General features: G+C 40.4%; 1 protein-coding gene across 1 annotated transcript in view; it reads left to right on the forward strand.

Moving 5' to 3' along the window:
* Positions 1-26,975, forward strand: part of ERC1 (ELKS/RAB6-interacting/CAST family member 1) — a 279,843-nt gene extending 252,868 nt beyond the window's left edge. Inside the window, 2 exon segments of the mRNA XM_075756669.1 lie at positions 10,411-10,599; positions 22,058-26,975. Coding sequence (XP_075612784.1) covers positions 10,411-10,599; positions 22,058-22,195 — 327 coding nt within the window. The 3' untranslated portion in view covers positions 22,196-26,975.
* The last annotated feature ends 305 nt before the right edge of the window (positions 26,976-27,280 follow it).

Below are 27,280 nucleotides of genomic sequence, written 5' to 3' on the forward strand. Positions count from 1 at the left end.
GCCATTTGTGATTATTAAAGGGTAATGGAGCTTGAATTACTTTTTTGTATTCTATTTATTAGGACAAAGGTATTGGTTGAAGTAAGAATAATAGAAACAGCTAAATCTCATAGAGAAGTTGATACTAGTACATGTATCTAAAAAAATAGCTCAGTGCTTAAGGTTGTAAGCCATGTGTCTCTAACTCGTGTCTGCAGAGCAATTCTGTCTCACCCCTAGGAATGCCAGGAGGAGCATTCACAATTTCCTTTTTGTTTGTTTTGGAGGAGGCATTTATTTATTTCCATCTTACAGCTAAAAGGAAATGCACAACCAGTGGACACCTTGAGGAATGTGGCAGAAGTAGATGACAGGCAACAGGTCGTAGTCTGAAGAACTCTGGCTACTATGATGGTAGAGTAAGAGGGATAGAAATAATGACATTGAAGGAGACAGGGCAGAACATCTTGGGACTTAATTTAGCCTTTGCCACAGCTGTCAAATCTCATGAACTTTTCATTGAGATCACTACAGAACTAAAAGTGTGTATACTTTGGGAAGTTTGAGAAGAATATTGATTTTTTTTTTCTGCATTATTTGGTGCTCAGATTAATATACCAATTTCTTTTAGCAAAGTAAATATTCGTGATGACTTCCATTTTCAAATGATTACACAGGCATTCATTCACCGTATAAATGTGATCTTTCTCTTCACATGAGACACATTTTATGCTTGCAGCATGTAGAAAGCTCCTCATCCTACTACCATACTTTTAGGTTCTCAGAATTGTCACTTATTACACTGTGACCTCATAAGCCTTTCAAATAGATTTATTTTCAGTATGGTCTTTTTAGTTGGTAGATCATGCAGAATGGTCAAAAGCACCAAGCTTTCGTGCCTGACTCATATTACAATGTAATTTACTGGACACAGTACTAGACCACGATTCAGAAGATAAATTCTTTCCCGGCATCGTCTCCAACCACTTACTTGTTCTCTTTCTTCCTGTCTCAAATTCTCTAATTGTAAAATGAGCTGAAGGTTTTGTGAAGTGGAAGTTCTGCTTGGGAAAAGTGCTATATAAGTGCTAGGTAATATTATTACACAGTATTCTAAAATAGTGTTGTTACAATGATATGATGGTGATTCTAATACCTCATTTTGAATTCGTTCCCAAAATTATGTTAGATTTGTATTTGAGTCAATTTATTAATACTTCTTACTTTTCCTTCCAAGATCCTATTCCTTCCCAAAAAAGGGAAAATAACCCATATGTTAAACATTTCAAGGAGCTGCCATTCCAGCTTGCTGAGCAAAGCTCTTTAGACCACTGCCTCTTCTTCATTGTCATCTTTTTTTTTGTCCTCTGAATGGTCATTTCTTCCTCTCTCTAAAAGTCTACAAATTAACTGTGTAATATATAATAATCTGTTATAATATGTCCATTACAGTTCTTCATTCATATGTGTAAAAAAACTGTGAAAGAATGTTTCTTATGCTTGCCTTAGAGACATACCCTGTGCAAAATTTGAAGGCAGCTATATGAAATAATCTTACTTTATTTAAACATTATCACTAGGCTTGACTGAGAGATAAGATGGCAGATCTGTTTTGTCATGCTGGTGACAGCCAGGGCTCCTCACTCCCATCTTCCAGATGGGCAGCCCTTTAGTAAGAACCCTAATGTGATGCACTCAAATAAGGTGTTGTAACTAATTAATTGTTACAAATGCAGCACTTTGAATACAGTTGTCCCGGTTAATCACAGGGCCTGCCTTCCATCCCTGCTTCTCTGGGACCCTGCTTATGTGGGTGTCATCATTAATTATGAAACTCAAAGACTCCTGTGCTGTCAGGCTCAGGCAAGGAGATGCAAAGAGTTCGTGGACTGACAATTACTGCTCTGAGGAAAAACAATTCAAAATCCTGGGTTAGCTGTCATACAATTATCTCTTCCTTACAAGCCTTTTCAAGCTTTGCCTTTCTTCAGAGAATAACCTTTTCTCCTTTGGCTGTAACAACTCTGAATAATGGAAAGCCTTCTCACTTTAGTGTAAGTAACAATCCTGTTATGGGGGAGTGAACAACTTCCCTATCGCTGATACCAAACTTAATGTTTTGTTTTATGATTAATCTTCTACCATTCCAATTTGGAAACCGTGCCACCTTCTCTCTTATTCTATACCCGTGTTGGCATGTAATCTTTTACCCAGTAAGTAAAGAGTACTGTTAGGTTGGGATGGGCCAACCAAGAGAAAAATGCTGCCCTTAAAATGATGGGAACTTCTGCTTCTCATCCTTTCCCTGTTTCTGGGAACAGCTCTTTTGCTAGCTTGTTTTTTTTAAAAAAACTGTACTATTTCGCTATCTTAGTATTTTATTTTTGAAGACTATATTCTCTGCCCAAGAATGTTATATCTGTGAGCACAAAAGAGCTGATCTTGATACACTGTTCATCATCTTTCTGATCCCAGAATGATAAGAGTAAGATTTCCAGATGGAATTTTGTGATCTGCAGCTCTGGGATGAATTAAGCACTCACAATGGAGGTGTAACTGGATTGTATCACTGTCTTCCTATTATTCTTACAGATCAAAGAAGAACACAAGTAGATGCTTATATTCTCAAACATTCAAAACAGATGGCTGGTTTCTTTTTGTAGAGATTTGTGCTTTACGGCAAAACAATTGCAAAAAGGCCATCATTCATTTCTACTAAATGAGATTATTCCAGGTCTGTGTCTTATTTTCTTTTTTGATTTGCAGCTGAATATGATCTTCTACTAGTGGCTTGGTCTTTGGAGCAAGTAGGAATTCTGTACTCAAACATTTTTGTTTCTGTTCACTTCCAGGAGAGCTGTCGCTTACAGCTTGTGTGATAGTCTGTACTATCTCCCAGTTACTCTCCCATTTACATTTCTTAGAGCACCCATCCACACACCAGAATGCCACAACACAAGGCCAGCAGCTTCTGCAAACTATGAATATGCTGTTGGCGACCTAAAGAAAAGCGGAGCTGAGCTCTGGCGCTCACAGGCAGGATAGAGGCAGAAGTGGAATAGCTGCAGCCAGGCTGGGGATGTTGCTGCCAGCACCTTTGAGTTGTAAGTTAGGAGGAAAGAAACTGGGGGCGGGGTGCAGTGAACAATGTCAGAGTAGAGAAGGAATCAAGCCCAAACCTGCTTTCCAACATATTAACTATGAAAATAAGCTCAAGAGAAATATGACTAAAACAAAAATTGATAGGGGCATGTAGCCAATCTAGACGCTATATTTTCCTGGCTGGTAAAGTTCATAATTACTGATGAAGATGCCAGGAGTTACAGTTCCAACTCATAGTAGGCTCACCACAGGCAATCCATCTACATCTGTTTATTTAATCTAACTTATAGATACGAATTAAAATATATATATAGTAAGAATTACTATATACATATCTGTATAAATAGGTGTATTTATTAATGGGATTTTACATTTGAATGTAGAGCACACAACTCTAAAAAGAATTCCTAAAGATGGATTAGCCGGTCTTTGGTGGCTTCATGTGGCTTTGCTTTGAAATTGTCATGGAGCAGGTCGAGAGCTAGAAGAGTAGAATGAAGATCCTGTGTTAGAGAGGGATGAGACAAAGATTCATATCACCTGCGGATGGGGAGGTTATAGTTCATCTGAACAGGAAAAGCACTGATTGTGTTCCCTGGTAGACTACTTAAGAAATACCTTCTGTTTTCCATTAGCAATGGAACAGACAGCAGGGAGGCAGAAGAATGCAGTCACTGATACATAAGCATTCCCATGGACGCACTCTCCCAGGGTATGCACTGCAATGTTCAGCTTTCAGACAAAAGCATATTAGCCACTGTTTCCTTTTATCCCTTGTAATAGGAAGAAGCAATAGACAAAATACAGTACAGCAAGGAATGTGTGTGCTTTCTTTTTCACTGTTAGATAGATAACAAGTGCTAGAAAGCTTGAATGGATTAAAAATACAAGCAGGTTGTTCTTACTCTCAAGCCACTATGTTCTTGTAGAGAAGGAATCAGCATAGAATCTAATGAATTCTGTGAAATCAAAACTTGCTTAATTACACCTACAAAAGTTTGATCAGGAGGATGCTATTTAAATCCATAGTGTCATGTACAAGCTGCAAGCAGTTGTTAAACTATTTTCACTTGCTGTGGGAATACTTTTTTTTTCTTGATGATGTTCTAATTGTCAAGATTGTAAGTCTCACTACCCAGTTTCACAGCTTTCTGTAATTTCATTTATTATTCAAAATTTTAATCTGATAATTAACACAACTTACAGGAACGAAATTCTTGAATGAAGGAGGTTGTAATATATTGAAGTGGAAGATTTTTAGATTCTCTGTAGATCTCACCCTACTTTACCCATCCTGTTTTGCCCCACGACTAAGCTGCTGGGTTGCTAGATTCCCAAGAAATTTTGAAGACAAAAGAAAACTTAGACACATAAAATCAGCATTTGAATTTGTATGTTCTAATCTCTTCTTGCAATTAAGCCACACATTTCTCTCCTCTGCCTCAGCTATGAAAGAGCCATATGGACTGTTACAAGAGGAAGAGCTGTGGTGTATGTACATTGTAATTAGTTATATTTAGGGGTGAGGGTTTGGGTGAATGCTCTTGCTTTTGGAAGTAAGGGACTGATGAAACAGGTAAAATTCAAAGTGGATTAGCTTTATGTAGACACCCCCTTCAGCTGTGCCATGGTACCTCATTCCTGAACGTTCGTATTCCCCGATGGTCTGGTTACAAGCTTCTCACAGTCCCACCAGTGTATTTCGGTTCTGATCTACAGTAGTCCCTGCTATTCCACACATGGCTCCCCGCAAGCTTTTGCTCCACAGCCCATGTAAGCAAAAGTTGCCAATGTCATGAAAAAGCACTTCTGGATTTGTTATGTAGAAAAATATTTTTGAACTGCTCGCTCATTTTCAGTGCTTTAGGAATCCTACCAACCCGCTGCAATTCTTTGCTTCACCTATATTATGGGGAAAATATTTTATTTAAACAGAGGGAACTAATGACAAAACAACTTTCTCTGTTTTGTGTTTTCTCTGCTCTTTTTTTCTGGTCTGGATTTTTCCCAAGGTGAAGAGGGTGAACTCTGGAAATGATTAATCCATGGGATTTGTTCATGGTGTATAAAAATTTCAAAAATAATTTGCTGTATAAAAATGATTTCCTAATTGATTCTGTCAGAAATGAACTGAGTAAGGCAGCTCTGTCAAAATAGCCAGAATCTCTTTCAGCTCCTCACACATGTTGTTTTGTTTTGTTTTATGAGGAGAAAATGATGAAGGTTAGATTTAAATCCATTTTTTTGTATTTAAAACAAATCTAAAGAAAACCGAGCCTGTCCCTGGGCTTTTGGTCTTGTGGTCTTCTGAAGAAACCAAGTATCTCTGCAGCACTGAACTGAGCTGAACTGAACTGAGGTCAGGCAGTGTCTTTTTGAGAACTTTCTTCTGTTTCCATTTAAAATAATGAAGGGAAGACATCGGTGATAAATTGTTCTGAATTTGGGAAAGCTTTGCACTTTCTGAGCCAAATTCATGCCTCATAAAACTCCATTGCATTCAATGGTTACGAGATGATTGTAGTTGAACCCTTGCGTTTGTTGCCAAACACAAATGGTCTGAGCAAGAAGGCATAATTCAATTTGCCATGCAAATACTTCCAGACTGTATCATTCAGTATCTTAGTTTATTTCCATATCTCCCAATAGAAGATATTTTGCTACATAGGCAAAATTTTCTCGTCTGGTAATATCTATAATAAAACGCAGATACAGGGAGGCATCGGAGGACCCACCATGATCCATTCCATCTTTTGTTAGATGTGTCAGGTCCTCCTTGGAATAATTTCTCTTTAACAAACACATGTATTTACCCAGACTTTGAGCCAATCTTCCCCTATGTAATGGTAGTTTGGGAAGTAGGTTTTGTTGGGTAGCACAGTTGCATCTGCATGTAACAAAGTTTGAAAATAAATTTCCCGCACTCACATGAAAAATGTGATTGATAGGAGATAAAGGGCTACCTCCATTTAACTTGTTTTCAATGCATTTTTGTTATGTCCAGTCTGAAGTTTTGAGGGGGTCTTTACTGGTGTTTCGGGGTTTTTTCAGAATTCCTTTTTTTTTTTTTTTGTGCCTTTGCAGGATCTACAAGGAACACTCAAAGTCCATAGACCAGGCTAGCAAGCTAGACCATTTCTCAAATTAGTTAATTCCTCGGAAACTTTCAGATTCCTTCCACCTACACTTCTTTCTAACACTTCTGATACAAGAACAGTGAAATTTTGACCTCACATTATTTACTTTGATTACTTGTCAATTCTATTTTATTTTCTTCCTGATACAGCTGTTCTTCCAGGAATTTTTCTCAAATATTTAAAGATTTGTGGGTAAGTTGAGAAAGATCTACTGAATTATTTGACTGCAAAATGAAGACCACTTACCTGCATTACTCTGCCTTTTAGCATTCTGTAGTGAATATATACATGCAGCGTATGTGCAAGCAGGGTAGCCAAGCTAATAGGGGAGTGTGACAGCAGTCGTGGCAGTGCCAAGTGTACGTATGGCACTTTGTGTTGGCATTGCTGTGTCGAGCAGATGATATTTTCTCCCTTTTTTTTTTTTGCTTGCCCAGAGAAATCATAGGCATGTATCTATAAGAAAAAGATTACTGCTGTTGATCTACGATCAGCATGCATGTTGATGCATGATTCTGAGTAAGACAAGTTGCGGAAGGAGATAACTTTTGCAAGTCAACTGATGTAACTGGAAAACCAGACAAGCTTTTAAGGATGCATATAAGACTTTCTTCAAAATGCGAGCTGCAGATTTATCGCTAAGTAGACATTTAGAAGGTATTCTCTGAATTAACTAAGTAAAGTTAATTACTTGGTTCCGCAAAAGAGAGGTGGTTGCTTCCTTCAGAGAAGAAGGGAATGTGAGCAGGGAGAGAGGTGACCAGGTCATTAGCCCTTCTGCCTGGAGAACACATAATTTAAAGCTGATGGTTGTGGTGCATGAGTCCTATTACATGTTGATTAAAACCATACTTTACTCTGCAGACATCTATGGATAGTCAATATCGCATTTGTCTCGGTTCGACACTGCTGCACTTATACCACCCATTTGCTGGTTTTCTTTTTCATATAACCACCTACGTGGTTTTGTGTATTTACATTAGACGCTGCTCAGACAAACTTTTAGACACCACAGTCTCTGTAGGGGAGGTGGATTCATCTTTCATGGCAAAAGTGACCAAACATTTAGATAAGTCTCTCCAACCACATTCAGTTACAAGTACCTTTTCTTATCTATGCATCATATATATGTATTTAAATGCAGACTCTTATAAAAAACTTTTAAATACAATTACTCCTACTTCAGCTGACCGTTGTACAGCAACAGCAGCACTATCACTGAAGAAGCAGTATTAATTTCATTCTAAAGCATGTTTTTGCTCCAACAACTTGAAAAACTACAATTAGATTCCCATTTTTCATGCTCAAAGACAAAACAAAATCACCAAATCTCAAAGAAAAAACCTGAACATGTTGTTTCCGAATTGAATTTGTTCTGAAATCTGTTCCCAAATGTCTTTATCAGTTGGTAGAGATGGTTTGGGTTTGTATCAGAGATTTGTCAGGCATTTCATGTTTCTACTTCAGCGTTGTAATGATTGCCTTTTTTAGTGAAACACGTTGTCAAACTTAGCTGGCCATTAACAATATTCTGAACTTGAGGGTACATTAAGCAGACTTCATTCCATGCATTGATGAGGATGACCTAAACCTATCAGGGCAATTAATGAAGATTGTCTGCTTTAGAAGATATTCCCAGGTTTGGTCTGTTTACCCGTTGTTTTCCTAGAAAGCTCTACAGCTCTGGGCTGATCATGAGAACACGATGTGGTTTATGAATCCAGCACTGGCCTGCCTTTCCACTTAGCAACTGCTCTTACACCCTCTTGAGATAAGGCAGTGGCAGCTCTTCTGTGTGGGAAGCACAGTGCCTCTTGCTAAGTGGCTAGTTCAAATTAGATATGGCAGGAACGCAGATATAAGGGCATTTCCGAGTTGACTGGCAGTGTCTAATGGATCCCAAGTGAGAGGAATGATTGCTCTGCGAACAGCTTTGGGAGGGCTGCTAGTTAAGAACTTTCACACGCCTCATTTGGCCTCTTTCCAGTTCAGGGGAAGGGGGGAAGGGTACAGGAGGAATGTGCATCAGAAGGGGACTTGTCTCTGAGCAATCAAATTTGACTGTTGTATGAAAATCTTCCATCTGTACTTGCTAGATAGCTCTGCTTTCTCTTTATCGGGGAGAGTTTCTGTTCACAGAGAACAGCTGGGAAGGTGAGCAAGTCGGATTCTTTTCAGACTGAAATCTGCACATCTGATGGACATTCAGTAGCCTGCGGTATCTGAAAAAGAATACAAGGCAGCTACTACATTCATTGGACAGCTAGTTATTAGACATTGACTTAATTTTCACATTTTTATAAAACAGTATTTTTTTAAGATGTGATATTCTATCACTCTACCCTCTGTGGACAACTGAATAGTAAGAAAGATAGGAAAGACATCAGTTAAATTAGAAGCATCGCTTTTTTTCACTTGCACAGGCAGTACACTTTCAGATCATAATCTGGGTAACCCAAATTATGAGAAATTGGGGTAAATAGTACAAATTCAGCAAAACAACCAAAGCTGATGGGTATAATTGGCTAAATACAGTTGTGCTGGATGATGGAAGAGAAATGTAACTGTCTTCATGCTACTAAAATATCCCTTGCTACGGCCCTACAAGAGAGCAGAGTATTCTGCTCTGCTGCAGTTTGCAGTCTTGATACATCAAACCATATTTTTATATGTGTATGTACCTGTACAGATGTTGCCCCGAGGCTGCACATAGCAGTAAGGTTTTCAATAAAGCCTGTGAGCTCATTCTCTCTGCAGGTTTCTTGTCTGTCTCCTCTACCACGGCTGCCGTGTTGCTGTGGCTTTTCGTAGCTGCTGCCACCTTGATGTTCTGGTGTAGGCTGCTGAGTGCAGCTACGCTCCACAGGACAAGGAGCTTGACATTAGTTTGCTGCTTAGCCCTCGCTCACAGATCCTCTCACTCCACAGAAATTAATCCATGTAGAACAGTGTTAGAAGCAAAATAAGTGAGCCCTGACAGCCTTATTAAAAGGGGTCGATGCCAGGGTCTTTGTTGAAAATAGTGCCAGCACCCTGTTCCTGTTGACTCAGAGATTATCTCACTCCTTATTCGTTAGCAGGGTCAGAGGTGTCCTGTTGAAAAGATATCCCCAGCCCGCTAACAAACAGCAGGTGCAGCCCCTGCCTGGGAACACGACGACAAGTGGCCAGTGTCATGGCAAGGCTTTCCAGCTCTCCTAGCTGGTGCACATCAGTGCCTGTAGCTTCAGCACCTTGTTTTACGGTGTTGAGGTACAGAGCCCAATTCTTCCTTGATTCATCAGCCATAAACCTTAGAGTTTTGTATTACTGCAGTTTTGAATATATGCCCGCAAACACCTAGAACAATGTGAAGCAGTATTATCATGGCAGGGCATAGTGAGGGATTCCGAGTATGTGTTTATGCACTTAAGCTCTATATTTTTGTAAAATGAATGAAAAATGGCTCTTCAAATACTTTTTATGGGAACTGGATGACTTCAGTTTGGATTGCAATGATGAACAAGGATTAGATTCAGGTTGGGTGAAGTATAACAAAATAAAATAGTACTTATTAAAGTCCTTTGATTTAGTTTTTTAGTCTGTTGTATAGAATCTTGCTTGCGTAATAAATGAAAGTCATTGCCTTTTCAAAGCTGTATGTTAACTTTCTAGTTGAGATGTGCCTCTATCCAGTTTCTACAGTAGAGATACAAACATCTTGCCATCATTTGAATCTAGTCTCTTTAGAACATGTTTATTGCATACTTAAGTTACAATGAAATGTTTGTTGGCAAAACAAGTTAAAATCTACACTGCTGTTGCCATAGTTGTGGACAGACACCTTTTATCAGAAAAATTAATTTTCCTTAAGGCAGGGAGTTGAAATAGCTGACTGAAGCAGTGCTGGATAATCAGTAGAGTTAACGCATTCAATTTAATACTGTTTCATTTTCACCCATATCATCATTATTTCCTATATTAATCAGACAGCTATCATCACCGCATCCCCTTCCCCTACTGTACTTGTTTTCTTTCTGCTTCAGCTGGACGGTTGCTGGGTACAGCACAGGAGTACTCAGCGGGAAGGGGAGGGTGTTCAGGTTTCTTCCAGTATGAAGCTGAACAAGATTGTAACTTAGAGGTTGATCTTTGCCTTCACCACTGCTTGGGTCTCAGACTGTTCCTCACTGTCTCTGTTCTCTTATTTCAGATAATTCAGCCCCTCTTAGAACTTGATCAGAATCGCAGCAAATTGAAGTTGTACATTGGACATCTGACAGCCCTCTGCCATGACCGTGACCCCCTGATTCTGCGTGGACTCACCCCACCGGCTTCCTACCACCTGGATGATGACCGGGCAGCTTGGGAGACAGAGCTGCAGAAGATGACCCAGGAGCAGGTGAGTTTGTGGTCTGAAGCTCTGAACAAGGGCCTGAACTGTTGATGTAGGTCTTACTGATGTGCCACACCAAAATGTGGCCCACTCACCTGCTTCCTTCAGGGACATCTTATAGCAGCCTTCCAGTACCTAAAGGTGGCCTACAAGAAAGCCGAAGAGGGACTGTTTACAATGGCATGTAGTGATAGGACAAGGGGTAATGGTCTTAAGCTGAAAGAGGGTAGATTTAGATGAGATAGTGGGAAGAAATTCTTTACTGTGAAGGTAGTGAGACACTGGAACAGGTTGCCCAGAGAAGTTGTGGATGCCCCGTCCCTGGAAGTGTTCAAGGCCAGGTTGGATGGGGCTTTGGGCAACATGGTCTAGTGGAGGGTGTCCCTGCCTGTGGCAGGGGGGCTAGAGCTAGATGATCTTTGAGGTCCCTTCCAACCCAAGTCATTCTGTGATTCTATGAAAACTGGTAGCAAGGATCCACTACTCTTCAGCTGACAGGAGGAGTCAATATCATATCCATTTACTATTTATTACAGAATTTCATCTGTTCATTTATCTGTACTTGAGGCCATTCATCTACACACTCATGGGAAATCAAACTGCAAGATACCACTTTTGCCATGTTTTAGTTGTCAGAAATTTTAGCTGCTCTTTATAACTTAATGTAGTCATTTTATTAACCATTTATATTTTAATTGGCACATTTTTGAGTCACTTTATGTAAATTAAGACAACGTCCTTACTTTCTGTTACTGTATGTTCTGCCAGTAATTTTTTCTGCTTGCCGTCTTATCTGGGTACCTATATCAAGATTTGGACCCAATGTGCTAGATGCAATACACTCATGCTTATGCACACAAAAACACAGTGATTTCAGAAGTCCAACAGTGTATTTCCAGGAGTTTTGGAATACAGAACTGAAAGGGTTTAATGACAGCTTGTCTGATGGAAGTCTCTACAGAGACTGTCAATTTATCTATAATTCAGCTACTGAAATAATCTTCCTTTCTCCCAGCTCTGGTGATGTCTTGCCTTCCTTAATCCCTTCACTGGCAGTTTTTATCTCTTGTTTTCATACCGTAATTCATCATTCCACACAACCCTTTTTTCTCATTCCTTCCTATTTCTCTTTTCAGCTTTTGTAATTTTACTCCTATATTACAGAAAGCTTGTTTTTTTTAATTTAAACTATTATAAGGAACTTGTACCAGAAATAAATGTGACTAATTTTGTCTTTTTGACCCTGACTTTGGATTATAAGGGAAATTCTTTCACTAAATTATTCATTTTCATATGTCTATACCAAGTTCTATCCAGTATGCGCACAAACTAGTGTAAGGCGTACATAGTTAGAAGTGGTTTTGTGGGTCAGTGAACACTGTCTTTAGCCTACCCTGAACACTTCAGCTCTGGTTTTCTTCTTTTGTGATGTTTAAGCTCATTTCCTTGCACTTTCAACTCTAGGCTGAATTTTGATCCAAATATTGGAGAGAGCAGCTCAGCAGCCAAATTACAGGAAGCCAACAGAGGCATGTCTAGCAATTCAGAAAGAAGAGCAGACCTCTGGAGATAAATACGCTTGTCACAGGGACTAGATGGTACAGGACAGTTGATGTCTGTCTTTATACCTGTCTTCATACCTGTCTTCATACATTTATTTGACTCAGCATGTGCTGTGTGCTTCACCCAATATCTACACTTGCCTCTATGGCCCTGACACATTCCTTTTCCCTGCAGAGCCTGCTGGCCCCTACACACCCAGAGTCAGCACTTTATTTACTACTTGGCTTCTGTAATCACTGATACAGGATTAAAAGGTTTTCAGTATAATGCATGCCATCCTTATGTATTAAAGAGGTACGGCTCCTACATTACGGATCAAAACATGAGGCATACCATTTTGAAGCACCTTGTCTGTCAGATTGGGATGAAGCATTGGATGACAAAACCTGTAGCACGTATGGGAGGCACCTCTGAAAACAGAAGTAAAGCTGGATGTGGGCAAAGTTTGGTTATCCGTGAAATAAATTGACTAGTCTGTTATAGCTGTGATGGTCTTTGAATATAATCAGGATCTGGGGGGATAGGTGATATCTTCTATTTGATCAAGAGAATGTAGGTAAAGAAAATAGAAAAGGCTTTCTTTGGCAAGTTCTTCTGAATAGACAGTCAGCCCAAAACAGCATCTGCTTTTTCCAGTTCTATGTACTGATCTAACAAAAGACAGTATTTCTCATTCAAATTTTACTAGTCCATTAGCAACATTTATGGGTTACACAGTAAAGAAAGCGTTTAAGTCTAAATTGTGAGAAAAAGAATTATCTAAGTTGTCCCGGAGAAGAGAAAAAATGTATTATTCTATCCTCTCCCGTTATTGTCTTAATTCTGCGTTGCTGTTGCCACAGTTGTTTAAAGTAACTACTCCATTTGTGACTCCCATGAGTAACTAACATCTGCTAAAATAAAATGTAGCAGTCTCTTCTGCTTTCCCATACTTACTCAGATTGTATTTAACAAGCTTCAGTTGAAAAATACAAACTAATGATGTATTTCAATTTACAAAGCACATTTTTCATTTAAGTCATGGAGCTTTTCTGTTTCTAACTGCAGAATTTCCTTTGTGTTTAAAGTATTCCCATGGGGGGTGAGAATCAGTTCTCCAGATTCGCAGAAGCCCATCACAGAATACCCATTTTGCATCTTTGGAATTTTAATGAGTTTTTTAAATTACTTCAAATCCAGTGCATTAAATTCACTCCTGTCCCTTCTAATATGATCTTCTGTAGATAATGCTTCACAAGCCTCAGTGGGAAAAAATTAATCCTCTTGAATGTTAAGAAGTGTTAACATGATTAGGGAGGACACATTTAACTGAACACCAATAATATTTAAGAATGATGCTAATGTATCCACTTCTCACCAATGAGATTACTTAGTTTGGTTTGGGGTGGTTTGGTTTTTTTAATAAATAGTTGAGAATTCATTTTCATACTGCTGCTTTTGGAGCTGTGATTTCCCACTGCAGCAGCTATTATTGGCGAAGGTTGGTCCTGCTGCGTTTCATCGTAGCAGTGATGAGAGACCTACCCTGTAGGTCTCTCATATCTGCTGGGGAGGCTCAGGTACAAATACTAGGGGTTTTCTGTGGCTTCTTCTGTCAGGCACAACTAGTATATGAAGTAGATGTAAGCTTTTCACTCTTCCAGCACATCCACAGTGACCCACAGAAACTAATGTACAAGTCATTGTCGGAAAATCATCTGCCAGCATCAACACCATGGTTCTAAGGGGAATTTGTTGCCACATAAATAATTTTGTGGACTCTCATAGTTTGATAATTGGTACCTCTCATGTATAATAGTTTCTTTATGCTACTATTAAGTTCAGCTATATTCCTTAGTGATTTCAATTGATTTTAATCAAAATATAGGGCTAAGATGCTATATCATTCTTTTTTGGCGTTTTATCAAAGACATTTTGTAAAGCTGACTTACCGTAGTAAAATTTTGGTCCATTTGTAATGAAGGCTGGAAGCCAGTACTTTATAAGTATATGGTATCTCAAAACCTAATCTAAACTACTATAGCAGACTAAGTTGTGGACAATAAAGAACCTACGGTGCTTGGAACCATGTCATTAAGCTATTCATGTGGTGGAAAATATTCCTTTGAGTCAGTTCTGACCCAGCATCCCCAAAGAAGTTAACCAGCACTTTTTCTGGAACTGTCCTCCTTTGACCCGTTCATGTCCTGTTCAACTTTTCTTATTAAAAAATTGAAGTTACCAGAAGGAAGGAAAGATGTTCCAAGTCTCAACACTGAGAAATAAAAATTCCATTCATTCATTAAAAATAATTGCATTATCCTAGCAATTTCTATTAAATACAATATTTTCTTTCACTTTATCCTAAACATATCATTATGTTAATATTCTTGGGCTCTGTAGAACTATTCCTATGTTTCACGTTTCAGATGGTAGCCTTTAAGTGAGGGATTTTATTCCTGTATGAAAGGAAATTACATTAAGAACACAATGATATGGTCCACGTTTTTATTTATAGTTCAGTTTTTGTTTTTCTCTTATCTTTACAAAAGGAAAGAATGGAGTAGAAACAGGAACTTGCTGAATATCGTCATTTAAATATGTTGCTAGTGGTATGCTGCATTGTGGTTGGAAGGCAGCAATGTGAAAAAGTAGAGGCAACCAAAGACCAGGTGTTAGTAGTAGGCAACGGTGTTTGTTCCATCAATAGCTTAAGCTTAAGCTATAACATTATAAGTGTTTCTTATCACTTCAAATCTAGCTCTAGAATGTGCAGAACCTCATATTATGGAAAGCTTCTTATGTTCAATAGGTCCTACAGTCATTCTGAAAAAATATTTCTTCCAACAGAAGAGGACCTATCCGACGAAAATAATTTTGTTAACCCTAGAAGTAGGAGGCATTTTGCTCCCTGCCATCGGTGGCTCTTTCCAGCCACGTCTGACATGTCTTGGCTTCATCCAGGCTGCTGGGGGCCCTGCCTATTTCTGCTGGCGCCCAGGCGCCGTTCTTTTCCCCCGCAATCAACCTGTTCTTCTGTCCCCAGAGGGGTTTCTGGCAGCACCAACCTCAGCCTGTAGGACCTGGGCAGATGTATTTCCATGAGATGCTCTCTCAGAGGACACTTGCTATGGGAGCTTGTCTCACCCCTCTGCTTAACACGGTGTTGCACCTATGACTGCTTCGGCTGTGAGTGACAGGGAGGCGCTTTTGAAAAATCTTGATGATCGCGGAAGAGCCTTTGTAGTGAAGAAAGGTTGTCTTCTCTCTCCCTTTGTACCAGCTGCAGCCAAAGCACAGACCATCTAGGGATTCCTGCTTACTAATCCTCTCCCAAGAAATCAGGGATGACTTTTCTGATCAGCTGCTCAAAGCAGAGGAAGGAAAAAGGTGATAATATGTCGCTTCACTGTAGCAGTCACAACCTGCTGTATCAGCTAAATAGTCATGGCTTGGTTCCAAGGAGCATAATTTACATTGCACATAATTCACGTTTCACACTCAGCAAAGTTAATGTTAAGCTTTTCGTACGAAAGCACGCCAGGCCACATGTATGTAGCTTTGAAATCCCATTTTTAAATTGCATATATGCTTGCTGAATTTTGAAGGTATTAAACACACATTCTGATTTGTTATACAAACAATATTGTAAGTGGGATAAACTTTACTCTGAATTACAAATAGCTATTTTATAAACATCCTGTGTACTACTTTGCTCAGATTCCACTTGCGTTCTTACTTGTGTATCATCTATGAGAAATTGCTCAACTAATTTAGTTTCTGTAAAGAAATTACTCCGCCATGTTTTGCATTTAGTCATTATAAATTACTCTATTACTTCAGAGTTTACCCTGTCTTTCTTCTCTGACTGCTCTTCCATTAGCTTGTTATCCTCCCCACCTGATTTATGTCATTTATTTTTAATTTGTAATCTTAATGGGAATGCATAACATATTTCTAAGTTAAACAGCCCACTTCTGGTCTCTGTTAGAAATTAGAAGTAATAATTGCAACAATTTATATCCTTTTTCATGTGCAAATGTATTTCCTGAGATTAGTTGAGAAATTAATGGTTATAGGAACTCTCTAAAATTATGACATTTTATAGCATTTTAAACTTTTATATTAAATTAATGTTTTGGGTGAGGATGAAAACTAGAGATCACTGTCATAGCTCTTAAATACTGCTTGAAGTCACAAACATTATCCGTAAGTTGACCATATCCATCATGCCATAACATTATCTGTTTTTATTTGTGCATGGAATTGCTAATTTTAATTTAAATATATACTATCAATCAGTAACATTAACGATTCCTAACTTGAAAAGAGATCTAAAGGGAAGAACATTGCTTTCAGGACATGGTCAAGTGTTTTGTGTGCGTGTATGATACATCTGAAATTTACTGTGGTCTCATTTCAAGCAGTTCCTACAAGCAGACGGTGTACCAACCTGAGCTATTACTTTATGTTTTCGAGAGTAGCTCACCTCTCCGCATGTTCTGCTATTAGTAAGAAGTTCTGTTACTCTGTGCCTTGCTCGGACACCGTGGTTCTTGTGGAAGCTTTTTGCAACATCTCCTGGTATGAGCTACTGCTATAGATTCTAGTGGAGGGTGTCCCTGCCTGCAGCAAGGGGGGGGGGTGGAACTAGATGATCTTTAAGGTCCCTTGCAACCGAAACCATTCTGTGATTCTATGGTTTTGCTTGGCCTCTGTGGGCATCCTTCCTGGGTAAAGGGAACCACGTGCAGGAGCAGCTGGGTCCTCTGTTGGCTTGTCAGGCTCACTGGATTGTATGGACCAGCATATTCTGTGGAAATTTCTTGCAATATCTCTCAGAAATTTCAGAGCTAACAGGATTCTCCGTGACTTTGTAATAAACAAAATGAACTTGCTCTTAAAGAGAAGTAACGTGGGAGGAGTAGACCGGGCTCCAGCTCTGATCCTGAAATAACTGGATGCATATAGCTTCATCATTTCATTCAAGCACTTCCTGCTTTGTCCTTAAGTTTTTCCAAAACTCATCAGCTAGGACATAGAAGAGAGGTCTTTAAGATTTGCCTTGCAGACAGGTGAATTTTCCCTGTTTTTATGACTCTCGGGTACTGCCTTGACTAAACAGGCAGAGTCCCTGTGGGGACGCTGAGGCCTAATTCATCAGAAGAGAAAGAAAGGGGCAAGGTACAAGCCCAGCAGGAATTCTGGCAGTGCCTAGCAATCTGGCTTCTAGAGAGTAAACTGACACCAAAGGTAATGCATTGCAAATGAAACTCGGAGAAGTAGCCGCCGAACTCTCTTTCACAGTCCCTTTAACATGCAGAATTGCAAGCTGTTAGGGATTTGGGTTGTGGGGTGTGCCTCTGCTGCGCTTAGGTCAGCGGGGCTCGGCCCTAGCAGATAGCCCTGTGGTACAGGCAATAATTATTATTTGTTCTGCTTAGCCACAGAATAACAGCTTTCTGTATACTAAGCTCATTTAGAGCTTATGTTTCAAGCTCTAAACATATTTTTCAGACTAACCATAGCCTGATCCAGAAACACCTAAACTTTGGAGAAACATAATTCCAGATCCCAGTATTGTAGCCCTATATAAGTCCTGTAACTAACTTCTTGTGCTGCTCTACAAACACTTCATATTCTGTATTCAGTTTTACCGTGCAAGCCTGAGATGAGATACTACTTTTTTTTGTTTGCCTTTTTTCATCAGCGTTTTTGTGGAATTATTAATGAGAGGAAAATAACACTTTGGGGAGTAAACTTCCTCCATATAAATAGTTTTAAAGGATCTTAGCTTAGTGTTGCCTTGTTTACATTAAGGGATAAACAAAGGCCATGAAGGTTCTGCAGAGCAGCACCACAATTCACCTAGTGCACATGTAAAACCATAGCATCCTGTTGCTTAACTGTGGTTATCTTCTTTCTGAATGTCAATTAACCTTTAAATAAGTTCTGGAATATCTTGGACCTGAGAAGCATAATGCAAGCTAAATTCATGGTGAATCGTTTGGGATTTTTTTTCACTGATGGAGTTTAACTATAAATGGAAAAGTATTCCTATCGTGACTTACTCTAAATCCAGAAAGGAAGGCAGCAGCGGTGAGAAGTGTCTGAATCTATTGCAGATTATCTGCAAGCTCACGTTCCCCTGAGATGCTGAAGGTCCTTTCTGTTCTTCTGTCCAAAGATAAAGTATAAATACTATGAAGCACTTCTGGGGTCCTTGTTATCCTTTTCTTTCTGAGCTGTCTATTTTTACTTATCATCAACTAGGCAAACATATCTGGCCTTGCCTTCTCTTTTTTAGTCATTTCAAGTGTAGGAATCTCCTCATATCCTCAGCTGAAAATTCCAACAAAAAAGGACTGTTGTTAAAACTCCCTTAACGTCACGGAAAAATGGGGAAGATAACACCATTTCTTTTTGCATTCACAAGAAGAAAATCTAAGAAACCAGGAGCAGAATTGGTATAATCCTTTTAGCGAAACTTCCCTAAAATTTGGACTGCCGAACATCTAGGTGAATCAAGTTATAGCGTGGAGAACTGGATGTTCCCCATTAAGGAGCTTGTCTGAATGAGGAGTGACGTATGCTACTCACAGCTGTTTCTGAGAGGAATGACGTAAACGGAGATGACATACATGATGTAGAAATGCTGCAACCAGCCGCGTAGTCAATTAAGATGTTTTTGTTTAAGTAGAAATCACATTATTAAACCTAAATGTTCCGAAGCTAGGAAACTCAACGCAAGGCTATCATTGCTATTTTTTCAAAGATGTTTCATCACAGACATCTGCCAGCCAGCTGTGTAGACTTTCTGTCTGCGCTAATGTGCAAAGTATTATTGCTGGCCTTCAGCATTCAGAGCCGTCTCCTTTTGGGCTCTTGATGGTCAAAAAGTCACTTCTTGGAAATATTTTCTTCATCTGGTTAAGTTGGTTACTTTTGTTTGATTGCATTTGATATATTTTAGCTTTGAAGTGGGCTTATTTCATTGGGCTTACCTTGATTTTGTAAGGAATCATTGTATTCCGCATGCCTTCGCATAAACGATGACGAGTGCCACAAGAAACTGAGACATCACTGGCTTTGTGGTACTGCCCTGCTGGAACCAACATCCTATAGGATTCTCCCTTGTCCACCAACCTGCTTTCAGTTGTGAAGGTTGATCTCTTTGAGGTGCTTTTATATTTGGTTATTTAATTGCTTTGTCTTTTTCTGGAGCTTCACCTGGAGGGATTGGCCGAAAGGCCGGGCGGAGAGATGCTGGCTGGGCAGGTGGCGGTGCAGGACCCTGCTTTCCCTGCTAACACTGCCCTCTCCTGGCTCTCCTCCTGCGGACCGAGAGCCGAGGCCCCTTGCAGGAGCCAGATGAAGAAAAGGAGAATTACTTCGTTGGCTTCTTCTCCTGTTACTGTCTCTCCCGACCTCCCGCCCTCCTGATGCATGGCACCGTGAAATCTTTGTGCTGGCCCAAGAACCCGGGGCAGCCCTGCCTCAGAGTTCAATGTTCAAAGCAGTCCTGTGAATTTACCAGCAGTTTGGAGGTTTGCAGGTTGCTGTAACTGGCTGAGCAACCTGAGACTGAGAGGTAGTCCCGGCAGCCCAGTCTCCTGGCTTTCAACATTCAGCGCTGCTCCTAGCTGGCTGTGCTGACTCTTTCAATCCTGCTTGCTGACTGGACCTCTCCTAGGCTTATCCATCCGTTGCAAGTTTCCGACTAATAACTCTGCCAGGCTGTTGGAACCAGGCTAATTGCCTATCCACAGCGTGCCGTTTCTGAGCCATTATGGGTTACTGCTGAATTCCCCTCCCTCCTCCCCTTCTGCCCCAAGAGCCCTTGCAGAGCCCAGAGTGCTCCCCTCCCTCTCATTTTCCCCACTTCCCCGGCTCATGTCACTCCGCGGAGCCGGATCAGGTTGCTTTTGCATTGTGATTCTTGGCATGAGCCCCTCTCGGATTCGTATAGCTGTTCTGTGAGTACGGCAGCCAGTAGGAACAAAGCACATAAGAACACATTAAACTAACATTCAGCACGCAAAGCCCAAATAATTTACTATATGCTAGCCTGCCTAGTAAAGGGAATAGCGTAGCAGACTTACCCTTTTAATTTCCTTTCTCTCACTTTTGTCTATAGAAGTCTATACCATAACTTCCTTAAAAAGTATTTATATTTATTCTGTAGTCATTCTTAGGCTGTTTGGTTTTATGCGGTATTTCTTGCAGTAACAATCTCCTCTGCTTTGCTTGATACCATCACTAAACAGAGATACACTGTTGTATCTGATTAGAATTTTAATTGTAGAAATATAACCTTTCCCACTGCATTGTGCTGTTACGGTTGGAATAGGATCCCTGTTGTCCTGCTGCCTGACAGTTCTCTCTTTTTAAAACCTACAACGAGCAGTGTTACAGAAGTACAAAATACAGATGAAGAAAAGTGTCTGCTGATGACCATTTATCTCTGAAGGGATGAAAAATTCCAATTTGACATTCTTTCCATGTCATATATTAACAGAGTAGAGTTCCAATAAAAATATTAATCACTTAGGAATTAGAAATGTTACAGGACTGACAGATAATATTAGAAAAAAAAACATTTAAAAGATGATTCAAAAATAGATAAGCTACTTGCTACAGCTGCTCAAAATGACAAAGAACTTTGAATGCAGATGCTTGCAGTGAACTTCAGAATGCATCTAAGAGTGTGTACCCGCTTCAAATATGCTTCTCATATTGATAGAGAATATACTTTATTAGAAGGAAATCATATCAGTGAAAAAACAGAAGAGGTTTTTGGATATATAGTATATGAAAAAGCTATCTTCTTGAAAGCTTATTCAATCTAGCTATCGATATCATCTGGTCTAGTAAGAGATGCTGCTGCTGCTTCTTCTTCTGTTAGATCCTTAGACCATCATGAGTACAGTAATCCCCAAAATGTTTGCACAAATTACAGCCTTACTTGGGATTTGGCGCAGTTCACAGGCTAGCATGGACTTTATCAATTGCTGGGCAGATAAACAGGTTACTGAAGGCAGATGTTTCCTGCTCTTCATTAAGACTCTCTGGGCCCCTAATTCTGGCAATGACATTAGGCTTGGAGCTGAAAATTACATTCACATATACTCCAGTATGTTGTGTGGTGCGGTTCATAACGCTGCTTATTGGAAAAACAGTTTATAGGCTGTAGACAGAGTGAATAAGATAAAGTTTTGAAGTTCAATGTCCCATTCTGACCTGATTATAGTAATCCGAACAATGAATGTTGTTGCTGAGTTAGTAAACAAAAATCGTGTATGTTCCACCACACTTCTGTATAGTCATCTTATGACTGAATTAGGAGGCATAGTCTCTGAAAATTATTAATTCCACAGAAAGATTAGAATTCTGGTTAACTCTGAGTGTAGTATGTATAATTATGTAACATTCCTATTGATTTAATATAAGAAATAATTCTGAAGTAATGACCTATGAAACGTCCTGTTGTTCATGAATAAAAGTCAAACTATTTAAAATAATATACTAGCAAAATGCTGTATTGGTTCTGGAATATGGTTGCTTTCAGAAAAACATTCTACAGAGGAAGTTTTTCTAGTATTTATCATAGAACAATTTATTCAGGAGTAGTTAAGCCTGTTAGTTTTCCCATGTGGACATGGCCTTAAATGGGAAGGTCACAAGCCTGGTCCTGTAGAGTGAAAAAGTGAAATAAAGAGTGAATGGAGAGAATCCAGTTTCTGGTGAAGGAGTCGCCAAGGGAAAATGCCGACTGTGGAGGTGCGTGGCAAGTTACACCTCTGCTAGCTCCCTTTCTACAAGTGGTGGTTTAGCTTAGAGCTGAGCCTGCTGGGCAGGTCTCGTTATACAGTGAACATGTTTAATAGCAGAGAATGACCATGCTTCCGTGTGTTTCTTGCAGCTTCATGACGAGTTAGAAAAGGGCGAGAAGGAAAGCGCAGAGCTGCAGGAGTTTGCCAATGCCATCTTGCAACAGATAGCAGATCACTGCCCTGACATCCTGGAGCAAGTCGTCAATGCACTTGAGGAGTCATCATGACCTCAGCCACTAGCCCCACCGGAGCAGCACACCAGTGGCCAAGCCCAGTCAGTCCAAGGAGCCATGACAGTGGAGAGGAATGTGAAAGACAGAAAATGGAACAGAAACTTCTGGTGCACCTTTTACAAAGAAAACAAAAGCAAAAAAACCCTCTGAACACTACATGCTGTCTAGGTTGTTCCAGTCTATGATTAATCAGTCATATTTGCATTCATCTACTCACTGCCTTTCTACTTTAGAATCCGATTCCCCATTGACTTTGTTGATGGTGACTTTGGGGTACAGCTAAGCAGAGCTCTTCCAAGTCTACTAGCAAAGAAGCGGGGATCCAAGCAGCTCCAGTTCTCCATGAGGTTGCAGAAGGGTAGCCCTTGCCTTTCATTCATTTATTGCTTTTTTCTTTCTTCCTTTCTTTCTTTCTTTGGTTGTTTTGGGGTTTTTTTTTCATAAAAGCTGAAAGCCTGAATTTCATAGTGCTAAAACTAAACCTGAGTGTGCTCTGATTATGGCTCATGGCTGGCCAGCATCAGCTAGCTTGCTCAGGTCTCACTGCCTGTATCAATGTTTCTTATGTTCTTAAATAACAAAGAGAGGAAAGGAAAGTTTCCCTATTTGTTGCTGTTAGTCACTTCATCTAGCAGCAGGGAAACAAGGTAGGCATAGTGGTCTTTTCTGTTTACTTTGATTTTTATTGTTCGCTGATCTGACTCTGAAGTGCTGAGTGGGGTATTTTTTCAGGTAACTGTTTTCATCTGTTGATTTTTTGGGGTTTTTATCTGAGGTTTCTCCTCATAGGTCTGTGTGTCCTAAGTTCTTATTTTATAGAGAGCTCTCTCCCTTCAAGCAGGTGTGGTCAACAGGTCAGCTCCCAGCTTTAACTTGTATAGTTTGTCCATTGCCAATTTTTCATGCCATAGCTTTGTGAACACTAGCTGCCATCAGAATAGTCTTAGGCATTTTGTAAATGAGAAAATTGCATGATTTAGCTTAAAAGTACAATTTTAAAGCTAAGTTAGGTAGATTGGTAACATAGTTCTTACTATGATTATAATTTAATTTATTTTGGTTTAGCTTAGGTTGACGAGGAATGAGTGTGAGTTCAGAGCAGTAACCCATTCTTATAAAGAGGAGCATCTCTGCTGGAGTTGGCACCCAGCTGAGTCAATACATATAAAATCACAGCTTTAGTTAAACCAGTGCAATTCATACATGTATATGAGAGGCCTTAGTCTTGTTCCCATCCATCTTTGACACTTGTTAAAGCCCCTGCTGATAGGTAATATGACCGGAAATAGCAGGTCGGTTTGTCATTGTGGTAGCAAGTCAGAATCCTATTTTATGAGTAGGACTTGGGTGTTCATTCTTGGACTATGCATTAATGGGGAGACACGTTTTTTCCTGGCTACCAGTGGTTATGTGTGTCTGGGGGCATCTGCAGGACAGAACCCTTTAACACATCCCCATGTGCTCCTTAAAGGAGTTGTTCCCCTTTAGCTTTCTCATATTGCTTAAGAGAACCGAGGAGAGGGCAAAAGGAGACCAAATATCAGCACAGCAGTGGAAGAAATCTTGGTTTTCTAGTCACTAGCTAATTATGAATCCTCTCACTAAACCTTCCATTAAGAGCCTGCAGTTTAATTCCATGTGACTTACTACATTTTCAGCTTAATCACTAAACTGTGATGCTAAGGAAAATGTTCCAAGCCCTTTCAGGAAAACTGCATTTCTTTTGTCTTTCAAATTCATAGCACAGCTCCCCTGTAGGTCTTTCACACCTTATTTTTATCTTTAGAAGTGACCAATTGCTTCCAATAGAAAGGAGGTCAGCAAAAGTTTGCGTAAGAGAAGATGTACCCTGTCTTTTTTTTCAAATAAGCACTGAAAATTGGGCAAAACTGAAACCTTATATACCTGTAGACTCTATTGAAAACTAACTCATTTAAAATAAATCACATCCCAGTTCATTCTACTGTAATGATTCAGCAGAAGGAACTGGATCCATAACCATGGTGTCCACTAGGAAGAAATACAGAAGTCTCCAAGGAAGAGGTGATTCACACCTTTCCCATGTTTGGAACTGCCAGTGCTTGCAAATCAGGAAATGTAGCTTTAGTTCTCGCTGTAGTAGCAGCCTGTGTCTGAAGCTTTTTTTGTCACGGATGAGGAGAGTAATGGGAACCTGAGCGTGTGCAAGGGGGGAACACCGGAAGGCGTGTAGACAGTGACTGTACATACCACTGAGCTGTGCCTCATCCCATTCTTTGAGTCAGCACGTTTCGATAGGAGCTGTTGTTTTGAAATCTTTCCTCTTGCTTTTTCTTCATCACCCCTAATTACTCGCTCAAGGAATTTAATGCCGCCTGTAAAAGCATCAGAGCCATCAGCCTAACATCATCGCACCACCACCACTCCTGACTATCTCATTAACTTATATGGTCAAATCTCCAGCTGCCCTGGTTCCCTGCTGTAAAACAATCCCTCCTCTGTGAGAAGCTGTGGAATTTCCCTTATCGATGGTTCAAATGACTCCTGCTTGTAAACCTCTTACTGAGATGTTCCTTGATAGCATTTCTGCTGCAGGCAGGGGCTGGGGGAGGGGATGGGAACGAGGAGTGGTCTCTTCAGGCTGTTGCTTCAATTCCCTTGGTTTGCTGCGTTGCCCACACATCACAGGAAAGTACTGGTCCTTCTGCATCTTTAGCTCAGCTGCCAGCCCGTGGCTGCATTTCTGGAGTTGAAAGTGCCCCAGCCAAAGGCACGCTGCTGTCGTGATGGCGTGTGCAGGATCCGTGCGTTGGCAGCCAGGTGAATCTCACTGTTTACACATCTCCCGGCTTCTTCCCTGAAAGGATTTGTCAAGCCTGGCTAGTTTTCACACTGGCCATTTGGTCTTTTATCTCCCAGCCACACACCTGCTGTTCCTCCCATCTGGATTGTTGGGCCTTTGCAATTTTTCTTGTTAACCACTGTTATCTTCTAGGTCTTTGAGGCTTCCCATCTTAACCATTGATCTTAGACCTCAGTAAAGTGCTTTCAGGGAGAGAGCAGATCTCATTTAGGAACAGACTTGATCCAACTTGATTTCCGTTGAACTATTTCAGGTAATGTCTCTGACCCTGTGTCGACAGAGATCTTGTCAGGAAGAGCTTGAGGAAGTATGTCATTTGGGAGGTTCTGCTGGCCACGATTTAATGCTGAATGTGACCAGCGAAAGCTTTTTCTTTTCATTCGTATGGAGTGCCACCCCATTGGTCTTAGGGCAGCAAAGGGATTTTGTTATCGTAACCCATCGCGAAATTGCATATCAGGCACATGGCAGAAGGGCCGTGTGTCTGCACATACTGCAGTGCCCATCCAGTTGCCTAACCCACCACTGCTCTTTTAAAATCTTACACCCAGGAGTCAGCAGCCAGGCAGATGCAGACAGTTTCCTAGCACAGCAGTCCTGCAACACAGCAGTTCTGGGAAATTCAGGGGCCCTTCCCAGGGAGCCTGGGGAAACTTGCTTTTTCTTCTGTGGAATGGTTCCGTTTGCTACGGGAGCTGTGAAAGTTTTGATTGCTTTAATTATTTTTTTTTTTCTTCCAAGCTGTCATTTGTAGAGGAAACTGAGAGATGTAAGGACTTGAGGACTTGTCTGTTGAAAATTAAATAGGTCACTTTAGCTGGGTTTGGGCTAAAAAATAACTCAAGCCTGAAGCCCACGTACAGTGTAAAAGCTGACACCCCAACCACGCTTGTTCATGACATCCACGAGTCCAAGTACGTATTTTCCTCAGAATCCAGCCTCATGTAAAACTCTAAAAGGACATTACAACACTAGAATTGCAGGGTGAGGACATGAGCAGTGTTTGCGATTGGAAGAAGAATTGCCTGGCGTGCTCCCAAACGAAGCTCTGAGCTTCTAGTGTTCTCTCTCATTTTGACTGCCTTTAACCAGCTTTCCCTCTAGAAAATGCCAAACCCTCTTTGGAGTATCCGATTTTTGCCAAGTCTGGGGGATGGAAGGTGAAGGTCTGACGTGATGCATGAAACTGTGCGTGCCGTTTCTGGTTGCACGGCTGGAATATCCCTTCTCTAGCAAATTTTCTGGTACTTTGGGGCTCTCGGTATTTTGCACAAGGGAGCGTTAATGTCATAAATCTTGTAGATGTAACACTATTTTTTGTACCAAAGGGGCACCTCTTTTCGTTTGCCCTGGAATTCGCACCCATTCTGCTGCTAATGCTCAATTTGCTTGGAAATTTCCACAACTGGTAGAAGGTTGACAGGGTTGAGTCCCCACTCCTGTACTAATTGCCAATCATTGCCACTGAAGAGGTCTTTACAAAGGACATAGAGTCACGCGCTGATACCATTTTAAAGCAAAAATTCCTCTACAGAAGTAAAGCATATATTCTTCAAAGGACTCCAATGAAAAAACAAAAGGGAAATAGTACAATCAAGGCATCTGATATTAAAGGAAGCCTCTACTCAGCTCAACGCCCGCACTGAAGGAGGGAACGGGAGAGGACGCAGAAGGCTGTGGATAACTAACACTGCCCCAGCGAAGCCGGCGGGGTGGGAGGGTCGGGCACAGGGCATCGCGCCTGGCAAGGCCAACTCTGCCAACCCGTCTTGTCAGCGTGGCGAGGAAAAGGAGTGTCGAGGCGGGAGGGGTTTAAACAAAAGAATGTTTTTAATTGTTTTTTCCACATAAATGGAAGGAACCTTACGCAACAGCAGATCCTTCTGAACAAAATGGCTGTGTTCGCTGACTATTTTAAAAAAAAAAAAAAAACTGTTTCAAAACTTTTTAGTGTCAAAAGCATAAACACAGAAATCCTGACTTTTTCCAGTGTGTGTGGTGAGTGCTGTAACCCTGTCATCAGTATCCCTCCTGACTTTTTTAGGGGTGTTTTTTTCCTGTTTTGTTTTCTGCTTGTCGATATTGTCTGTGTGGTCCTAAGGCTGGGGCAGTTACCAACAATGTGTGTCTGTTGTCGGATTAAAAAAAAAAGATAGTAGTAGAACTGAAAAAGATGTGTTTTTAAAAATATATAAAAATAAATTTCATCAAAAGGAATTCAAGTAAAGACGCAACAA

The sequence above is a fragment of the Balearica regulorum genome, chromosome 1 (genome assembly GCF_011004875.1).
Source record: "Balearica regulorum gibbericeps isolate bBalReg1 chromosome 1, bBalReg1.pri, whole genome shotgun sequence".
NCBI lineage: Eukaryota > Metazoa > Chordata > Aves > Gruiformes > Gruidae > Balearica > Balearica regulorum.